Source organism: Miscanthus floridulus, chromosome 6 (assembly GCF_019320115.1).
Source record: "Miscanthus floridulus cultivar M001 chromosome 6, ASM1932011v1, whole genome shotgun sequence".
Classification (NCBI taxonomy): domain Eukaryota; kingdom Viridiplantae; phylum Streptophyta; class Magnoliopsida; order Poales; family Poaceae; genus Miscanthus; species Miscanthus floridulus.
In genome coordinates, this window is record NC_089585.1 from 117,372,338 (window position 1) to 117,382,578 (window position 10,241).

The 10,241-nt window shown below is 45.2% G+C and overlaps 2 protein-coding genes and 1 pseudogene across 2 annotated transcripts; all 3 read left to right on the forward strand.

Moving 5' to 3' along the window:
* Nucleotides 1-1,225: 1,225 nt before the first annotated feature.
* LOC136459244 (protein ANTAGONIST OF LIKE HETEROCHROMATIN PROTEIN 1-like) lies at nt 1,226-2,419 on the forward strand. The gene has a single exon (XM_066459121.1). The coding sequence runs from the start codon at nt 1,226-1,228 to the stop codon at nt 2,417-2,419; it is 1,194 nt and encodes a 397-aa protein (XP_066315218.1).
* Nucleotides 2,420-2,628: 209 nt separating this feature from the next.
* LOC136461084 (uncharacterized) lies at nt 2,629-4,286 on the forward strand (annotated as a pseudogene).
* A 3,764-nt stretch (nt 4,287-8,050) lies between these two features.
* LOC136456708 (cytochrome P450 CYP94D108-like) lies at nt 8,051-9,938 on the forward strand. The gene has a single exon (XM_066456650.1). The coding sequence runs from the start codon at nt 8,221-8,223 to the stop codon at nt 9,760-9,762; it is 1,542 nt and encodes a 513-aa protein (XP_066312747.1). The 5' UTR covers nt 8,051-8,220; the 3' UTR covers nt 9,763-9,938.
* The last annotated feature ends 303 nt before the right edge of the window (nt 9,939-10,241 follow it).

The window sequence follows — 10,241 nt, forward strand, 5'->3', positions numbered from 1 at the left end:
CCCTCGGATACGGCCCGCAGGCGCGTCCCAGCATCAATCTCTCCAGAATCCTCTGCGAGACCGGGGGCTCGTCTGCCGCATTCGCCGTCGTCAGGCTACAAAAATTCGAAGCTTTTGTCGCGAAGATCCCAGCAGAGAGGCGCGTCGTGTCTCAGCCTCCCTAACACTCATAATCTTCGCAGAGAGACGCTTAGGATCCGTGGATTCGTGGATGTGTGATTGGGGTTTTTGGTTCCATTACATCTGTACCCACGGCGACATGTTCAGTTCAGTGGTTTCAACGGACTGACGAACGACTGAACGAGGGACCTATGGATGGACAGCTCTTTGCCCGTGCTGTACCGTCCAAGTTTGCCCTCGGATAGGAAAACCAGCAACCTGATCACGAAATCCTGCAAACCTTGTTCGTGTTTGTGAGAATGCGGTACCAATTTGCGACATTTAAAAAAATGTTCTAGAATGGTTGTATTTTTCGATGGAAAAAAATGATTTCTGGAATGGGTGTATTTCGATTGTTAGGGATTTGGATTCGGGTGTCGATTGTTTTCTTCATGGTTCACAATGCTATCAGTATAGCACTGATTGGACCAAAGACTTGTACAGGTAGCAGAGTACTAGTAGCATACTCCTAGTAGCAAAATTGAAGTTGACGTACTACAATATGTCGTAATCCATGCTAGCTTATTTTGTGTTAATTGTGACCATGGCTACTGCTGAAATGCTGTAACTTATATTCAGTTTCTGAACTTCATTGTGACCATGGCTTACTCCTAGATGCTTACTCATGTTTTGAGTGAATTCACATTGCAAGCTATTTTGATTTGCTCTTTTTTGCGAACACGCGCCAGGGAAAGGAATGTCCCTTTGTTTCAGTCTGTAGTGAAGACTGAAGTTGACATACCTAGCCTATTAGCTCACTTTGTTACTTATATTATTATCTAGATGATGTCTTAATTTGCCAAATGGTTTGTTATTACTTGTAGATCTCTCCAGCACCATTTAGAGTTGGGGAAGGTGAACCTCCGCCTTCTTGGGATCCGGTACCAACTCCAAAAGGTACTCCTAAAGCTTCTATATGACTATAAGTTTATATATGCTTCTATAAGACGACTATAATCTTTATTACAGCTTCTATATGACATGGTCAATAATATAACTTCTATATGACATAGTTAATAATATTTAGCTTATATATGACTATAAAATTGTATGCTACAGTCCTACAATGCGTCTCTCACTACGAGATCGTATTAGAAAGAGGAGGGAGGAAGAAGATGATGACATGATGCTATTTATTTTCCCCGCCTTATATCTTATGAGTTCTGCTAGAGGAGGGGAAAAGAAGAAACGTTATACTTCGGAAGAAACAGGCGAGGTTAAAGTTCATAGACTCCTTGAGGGACATGTCAAGAACTGTCAAGTTGCATTTAGGATGGAACCACGCATCTTTAGAGAATTGGCAAATTATCTTAGAAGCAAAAGGCTTGTTGTTGATACTAGGATAACTGTGGAGGAGAAGTTGGGTTTCTTCCTATACATGTTAAGTCACAATGCCTCGTATGAGGATCTCCAAGTGTTCTTTGGGCACAGCAATGACACCTTCCATCATCACATCAACCACTTCTTCAAGGTGGTCATTCCCGCACTCTCTCGCCGTTACCTTCAAGCTCCTGATCCTAATCAAGTGCATAAAAAAATCCAAGACAATCCTAGATTCTATCCATTTTTCAAGAATTGTCTAGGTGCCATTGATGGAACTCATATTCCTATTTCCATAGCCTCTGAGAAAGCTTCTCCTTTTAGAAATAGTAAGGGCACACTAAGCATTAATGTGATGGTGGCATGTGATTTCGATCTCAACTTCACTTTCATTTCTAGTGGATGGGAGGGATCGGCTACAGATTCCAGAGTGCTACGATCAGCTATGAGCAAGGGCTTCCAAGTACCTCTAGGCAAATTCTATCTGGTTGATGGAGGGTATGCAAATACTCCATCTTTTCTTGCTCCATATCGAGGAGTTCGATACCATTTGAAAGAATTTGGGGCTGGACATCGAAGGCCGCAGAACCCAAAGGAGCTCTTTAACCACCGCCATGCACTACTGAGGAACCATGTGGAAAGGGCTTTGGGGGTGCTTAAGAAGCGCTTCCCCATTCTGAAAGTTGCCACATTCCACATGTTGGAAAATCAAGTGAAGATACCTATAGCTGCTTCCATCTTCCATAATCTGATCCGATTACTTCATGGAGATGAGGAATGGTTAGATCATCAGCCAGATAATATCTCTCCAAGAAACTTTGTTGCTGTACCAAGTGGTGATCAAATGAATGACCTAAATGTGGGTTCAGTACAAGGCAACGCTTTAAGAGACACCATCGCCCAAGAAATGTGGGTTCAGTACCAGCAACATTTAAATTAGTCTTTGAATAGGCTATAATAAGTTAATAAGCTTGTAATAAGCATGGATTATAATTAAGCAGAGACTTCTTTTTAGTCTTTAAATTAGTCTTTGAATAGGTTGTAATAAGCTTTTGTCATGAATAAGCTTGTAATAAACTTGGCTTGTAATAATTGAATAAGCTTGTAATAAGTGAATAGGCTTGTGTCATGTACTCATATTTGATAGCGATGGTTGGAAAAGGCTCCTCGAAGCTCAATATGATTGCAAGGGCGTCACCAAAGTTGCACCGGTTCTTGGGTACAACAAGGGGTATTAAAAAGAGGGCTTCTCCTAAATGCAGTAAGGCAAAGAAGACTGGAGGTTCTCCGAGAGGTATGGTGTTTAGTTCTCTGCTATTATTGCTATTATTTCTCTGCTATTATTGCTGTTATTTCTTTGCAGCTGTTTGCTACTAAAAAGAACTTTCTTGAAGTAATTCTCTTCTATACAATTTATTCCATCATGTGCTATTATAGTAGTTTTAGTAAACCTATAACCTGTAAACTGGTATTTCTTTGCTGTTATTTGTATTTGCTAATTTTTGGTAACCTAATGTCTGACCATGGTTTACATAGTAGTAAAGCAAAGAGCGGACTGGAATCCGGCCCTTGAGAAGTCCCTGGTAGACATTCTCCATGAGTATAAAGATAGTGGCTACAGAGGTGACAACGGATGGACCCCTGAAGGGTGGAATAAAATGGTGAAGGAGTTCCATCTGAGGAACAAGTATGTCAACTACACAAAGAGTTAGATTCAAGACAAAGAAGGACAGCTAAAGAAAGACTATATGATGCTCAAAGAGGCAAGGAGGCAGAGTGGGGCCACCTGGAATGAAGATAGGCATATGGTCGAAGGATCACCATCTATGTGGGATAACCTTGAAATTGTAAGTTGATTTCTTGAAGTAATTCTATGGATATCTTCATAGTGATAACCTCATATTTGATCAATGGTTCTCTTTGAATGTGTAGACATTCCCTAAAATTAGGAAGTTCCGCAACAGTAAGGCAAGATTTCCACTATTTGATGCTTTGGGAGAGCTTTATGATGGTAGATTCACTTTCTATAGTTGCAAACAGTGCCAATCAATATATTCTTTCTGCTTCTCACTTTAGTATTTGATGCTCTACATGATATTTCCCCCCAAATTAACTCCATCTAGTTGTCATAACTATATTGGTTCTCTTTATACTTGAATTTCATGAGGAAAGACCACTTTCTATAGCTATTTCCTTGTTATCGTGTAGGTCATTTGGCTGAAGGTACTTACAATCTGACTTCTCTTGAGCCACCACAAGAGGAAGCACCACTTCGACAAATTCATGATGTAGATGACTTGGACAACATTGAGGTTCATGAGGTACTAGATGAAGATGATTCAATCACTGAGATACAAGAGGAAGCAAGTGAGGTTGTAGCTGTTGAAAGAAATGGACAGCGAGGTTCTCTGTCACGAGATGAAGAAAATGAGGTCGTAGCAGTTGAAAGAAGTAGGCAGCGAAGAACTACTACTACTACATCAAGCAAAAAACATGAAAAGGAAAAAAAGAGACCTAAGAAGGGTGAAAGGATTGAAGAAATGATGGGGAGATACCTAGACATGAGGACTAAGCAAGTACAAGATGAGTCTGCAGATCTAGCTAAAGAAAAGGAGGTTGCTGAAGGTAATGACTTCTCTATCAAAAGGTGTATATCCATTCTGAGCACAATGGAATTGACAAAGGAAGAGAAGGCAAAAGCATTTGCAGTTTTCATCAAGAGCAAAGAAAATAGAGAGGCCTTCCTAAGTGGGTGTGAACTAGATCGAGAAGCAACTTTGGTTTGGCTCAAAAGTGCGATGGTCTAACAGGTCAGTCTACTTAATTGCTGAAAACTTGATGTTTTCCTTCTATTTTTTTACGTCATTTAGATGAGTAAACTTAGTACCTTAGTACCTTAGTGGCTAATTAATGGACTTATATCAGTAAGATTTACGTCATTTAGATGAGTAAACTTAGTACCTTAACCTTGCTGTAAACTGGCATCCATGTTCATAAACGAAACTGTTCTAACTTAAGCTCCCAAGATTGATGTCAAAACTATCTTTCCGAGTTTTAGGTTCAGGGTTCAGAGTTTCAGTATTTTCAGTCCAGCTCTAATTGTTTAGTTTAAATTATTATTAATATATGACTGTACTATTTATAATTATTAAAGTCAAACAACAGTTTGAAGCATATTTGGATCCTCAACTCATTGTAAATCATTGATCACTTGTCAACAAGAACTGTACTATTTAGAAGAGCACAACTCATCTGTATAGTAGGCAAGGCCTACTTGGCTATTTTTTTAGTAGATAGGCACAGTACTGTTCATTCAGTCCCTTGATGAAGTGTAGACTTAAACAAAAGACTGATCTCACTTGGTTGTGTGTGCGTGCATGTGTGTATATTGCGTGGGGCTGAAGGGGTTCTGCATAAATTTGTCTTTTTAATAGCTTGGTAGAATGGATACATTGCTGTGATGCAGCTATTGTCTCAATCTGCACATGATAGTCTAACTCGCATATTTATTCTCAAACTGCACACGATAGCCAGCAACAGATACACTTTTGTCTTTAATTTTTTGCCTCCTATCTAGGGAAGTTCTTTAGATCAATTATTTAGATCAATAGAAATGCAAGGAATGAAGGACAGGCCTGGTGCAAGCGGTAGAGTTTTCTTTGTGATAATGGAGTGAATAACTCTGAAATGCTCAAATCAGTCTAAAACTCTGAAATCCTGCCTATTGTCTTTTTATCAGGATAATGGGGTGGGCATAAGCTTATGCTGCTGCTTGCAACATCTGAATATTCTATTTTTTCTAACATATGTGTTTGAATTTTAGGCGTGGACTTGGTTTATGCTATATGCTTGTCTCTTCTCAGTTCTGTTATTATTTGGTTACTAACAAACCGGTAACATTGTTGTTATGCAAGCCAGTTACCGAGAAGTAGTAGTGACTGCAGTTGTAAAGTTATTTGAAATACTCAATTATCACCTCTATAGCCGGTTGCATGAATATAACAGGAGCCGGAGTTATATGCAGTTGTGTGCCTACTAGTGCTAGAATTATTTAAGGGAAGGACTTGAACTGTCAACCAAACTAGTAGGCCGACCAGTAGAGTTTTTACAAATCACACTGGTGAGGTGAATGGTCCAGTATCTCACTCTCAGCTAAGGTAGTTCAGAGCAAGGCTAGTTCCCGTCAGTTATTCATGTTATTTTGATATACTATATTTGTAGTTCTTTATCTCTCTATTTTGATTCTGGAGCAGTTCAGTACTTCAGTTTGTTTCTGAATTCTGCGATGTCGTTGATCACAAAGTGAGTTTCTGAATTCTGGAGCAGTTCAGTACTTCAATTCACTACTTCAATACATTATCATGCTGTGCATGCCACAAGTTATCCCATGAGCATGCTTATGTACACTATCTCAGGGGGTAAGTATGTGTAAATGATGACTGAAGTTGGACCTTGCAAGTAGGCGTAGTTTAGCTGTCCACTCTTGCTCTTGTAGGACTTTGTCAGTATCATTAATAAAGTTGCAGGTCCAAATCTAGCTGTGCAATGCAATGAACTATTCCACTTGTTATTTGTCTAGCAATACTTTTTCTTAACAAATACCTTTTCTTGTTACTTGTAGATCCCTCCAGCACCATTTGGAACTGAATTACTGGAGCAAGTGGGAGTTACAAAAGTCTATCACTAGAAGAGTGACCGTTGTGAAGTTGCTTCCTGTTTCTCGTAGATTAGTGTAGTTCGGTAGTTGGGCACCAATATACCATGGTTAAAGTGGGAGCTCATCTTATGCCATGGGCACCAATATACCATGGTTAAATGGGACTTGCAACTTATTATTTATGTTCAAGTTCAATAGCCTTCATGTTTATTTTGGATTCGGGTCTTCGATACCCTGCTGTAGCTTTGGTACTGCACATTAATCTCAATTTTTGTTGATGACAAGCACTTACATCTGTTTGTCAGGTCGTGAAATTTCTGTTGGGTTTTGCTTGGCATGCCAATTTGAATTGTTTCAAGCTTGATCATATTCTATTGTGTTAGTTAAATGCCTGGATATGTGAACATGCTATCAGCAGTCCTGGATTCATCCCTAGCCAAACCGAACAACAACCTGGATTGGTTCTGCTGGGGAATGAAACCCAGACCTGGATTGAGTGACAAGAACCCCAAAACATGAGAGATTTATTTATGACAAGCACTTACATTTGATTATCAGGTTGTGAAATTTCTTTTGGATTTGCTTTGCATGGCCAACAGTAGTACAAGGCAATATGATCTGCAAGTATAATTTGTTGTGTTATTATGTCATCAGTAGCAAGATTTTTTTACAAGTGTTTGCACACGGAGGAGTATGGCTGAATGTGTGACTTTGCGTGCCTCAAGTACTAGACAGTTCAGTTTGTGTTGCACGTTCCTGGTATAGTCCTGGTTTCAAGCCTGTATTGCCGAACAATAATTTTTTTATGTGTGGGAATTAAACCGGATGGAATGGCACCCAGGCCTGGTTTGAGTGACACGCACGGAACCACTCAAACCATGCCAGGTTCCAATCCTGGTCTGGAAGCATTCCGAGGTTGCCGAACGAGGCCTAAATATTTCTGGCTGGATTCGTATTCTAATTTGAATAGACGTCGTCAACTGAAATTATTCCTGGCCAGGTTTCAGCTTAAATCGAACAGGCCCTCATTGATTTATACTCGCGTGGAACTGTTTCTGGCCTGGAATGACCCGGAACGTCCTAACCGAACGGGACCTTAGGGTTATTGGCATCTTATTCTGCGTATATATATGAATTATGATGATGATCCGGAGGAGAACTATAGAATCATAGAGATTACGGCGTATCCGGAAGGACAAGAGAGACTACTGCTGGTTGCGTCAGGAATTAAAGTCGTTCCGGCAAAACAGACACAGCTGGTTCGCCGGTCTCTTTCTAGCCGCGTAGTAGACAAGTACTAGTAGCAGCTTATAATTGAGTGTGGATTGGAACGCACCAGGTTAGCAAGTGGCTAATGACGCCCTGATTGGGATTTTAATTAGATTAGAGGCCAGGACAAGGATCGGTCGAATAGCCACTCACTAAAGCCTGCTGCTTGCTTAATGCGATCTCGTCTCGCGATGCTCCTCACGCTCCTCTCTGTCGTGTCTCAGTGCATCAGTTTGCCCTTCGTTCCTATCGCCAGCAATAAGATCGAAGAACATGCAGTATATAGTAAAGCCATTCCCTGATTGTGTAAGCAGGTATGCGAAAAGCATTACCGGCCGGGACCCCATTATTGCGTCAATACTTGCGGTCTAATCGTGCATGCATGCTAGATTTGCTGTTACCCGTTTCCGCCTCCCGTGACCCGTTTTAGGCCCGTTTCAGCCTCGCGGTCGCGTGGCCCGTTCTCAGCCCGCCACAAGCCATTTTCGCCTCGCGTTGGACGTTTTCACCTCGCGTGGCCCGTTCTCGGCACATGTTATTAGTGGCTTATTAGAGCAGGCAGCAGAGAGCCAACGGATCGGATTCGCTCATTCACATACGCGAAGGCTAGGGACAGAGGGGACAGACGCTCACGAGCACCGGAGGACGGAATCAGAGTCACGGGCTGGTGCAGCGACGAGAGAGAGAGAGAGAGAGAGAGAGAGAGAGAGAGAGAGAGACAGAGTTGCTGTGGGCCTGTGGCCGGTGGATGCATTGCTATTGCTAGTTCCAAGGGATCAATCACGTTGGGTAGGCACGTTTCCAGTTTGATCGCCATGGAGTTCTCCTCCCCTGCTCTCGAACTCGTCCTGCTCCTCGCTCTAATCCCTCTGCTATCCTTGCTCTACCTGCGCCAGGACGCCAAGCGGCAGCCGCGCGCCGCAGGGCTCAAGGTCTACCCGCTCCTGGGCACTCTCCCTCACTTCCTCAAGAACCACCACCGCTTCCTCGAGTGGACCACGGACATCCTGACGCGCGACCCTACGCACACCATGTCCGTCAAGGCCCTCGGCCTCACCGGCGTTGCCATCACCGCCAGCCCTGCCAATGTCGAGCACATCGTCAAGACCAACTTCGCCAACTACCCCAAGGGCGAGCTCGCGATCTCCAGGATCGAGGACTTCCTCGGCCACGGCATCTTCAACTCCGACGGCGACCAGTGGCTGCGGCAGCGCAGGGCTGCCAGCTACGAGTTCGGCAGGCGCTCCCTCAGGAGCCTGGTCGTCAACGCCGCCCGCTTCGAGGTCACCGAGCGGCTGCTGCCGCTGCTCGACCGGGCGTCGCGCGACGGCCGGACGCTGGACCTGCAGGACGTGCTCGAGCGCTTCGCGTTCGACAGCATCTGCCTCGTGGCGTTCGGCGACGACCCGGCGTGCCTCGCCGAGGACAGCATGGCCGGGCCCGGCCGGAGCGCCGAGTTCATGCGCGCCTTCAACGACGCGCAGAACGCCGTCATGGCCCGCTTCATGTCTCCCGTCAATTCGCTGTGGCGCCTCAAGAGGCTGCTCAACGTGGAGCCCGAGAGGCGGATGCGCTCGGCGCTCGGCACCATCCACGGCTACGCTGGTAGGATCGTCCGCGAGCGCAGGGAGAGGAGAAGCGAGGTCGGCCTGGCGTGCAGGGACGACTTCCTGTCGCGATTCGCCGCGGCCGGCGAGCACAGCGATGAGAGCCTCCGGGACGTGGTCACCAACTTCCTCCTAGCTGGGCGCGACACGACGTCGTCGGCGATGTCCTGGTTCTTCTGGCTGGTCTCCACGCTGCCCGACGTGGAGGACAGGATCGTGCGCGAGGTCCGCGCGGTGCGAGCCTCCAGCCATCAGGGGAGCATCACGGGCGCAGCGACGTTCAGCGTTGACGAGCTGCGCGACATGCACTACCTCCACGCCGCCATCACCGAGTCCATGCGGCTGTACCCGCCGGTGGCCATGGACACGCACGGCTGCAGGGAGGACGACTTCCTACCGGACGGCACCTTCATCGGGAAAGGGTGGCTGATAAGCTACTCAGCGTACGCCATGGCGCGGATGGAGGACATATGGGGCAAGGACTGCGAGCTGTTCAAGCCGGAGCGGTGGCTCGGCGAGGACGGCGCGTTCCGGCCGGAGAGCCCGTTCAAGTACCCGATCTTCCACGCCGGGCCGCGGATGTGCCTCGGCAAGGAGACGGCTTACATCCAGATGAAATCCGTCATCGCGTGCGTGTTGGAGAGGTTCAGCTTCCGGTTCGTCGGCAGCGAGCGGCGGCCCGGGCTTGTGCTTTCGCTGACACTGCGGATGGAAGGTGGCTTGTCGATGCAAGTGAGCAGGAGGAGCTAGACAATCATGTTGTTCTCACTTGGACATTATTGATCACTGAGACATGTACTGTTTGGTACCATTATTGATGTTTCATGTTGTTCTCGCTTGGACAGAGAAATAAAGCTAGTATAGGACTCAGTGATCAATGTAGTGCAGGCGCAACACTGTTCTTCTACCTAATCACTCAACAGTCAATTGGACCTCTGCATCAACCCATGCTAGAATTCTTTTTTACCAAATGATCACCGCACAAGTCAATACAAATTACCACGTGCTAAAACACACGAGCAACTTGAGCAGGGTCTGGCGGCAAGGAGGACCCCCACCCTTGTCTTGTTCATGTTCGGTTGGCTGGTTCGTATCGTTGCTGGTTCGTGAAGAAATACTGCTGGTTGGTTTATGTAAAAGAAAAATATTATTCTAGCTAAAAATTTACGATCGTTTACGACGGGCCACGGCCAAACAGGCTGAGCGGTGGCGCGGCGGGTCTGCACAAG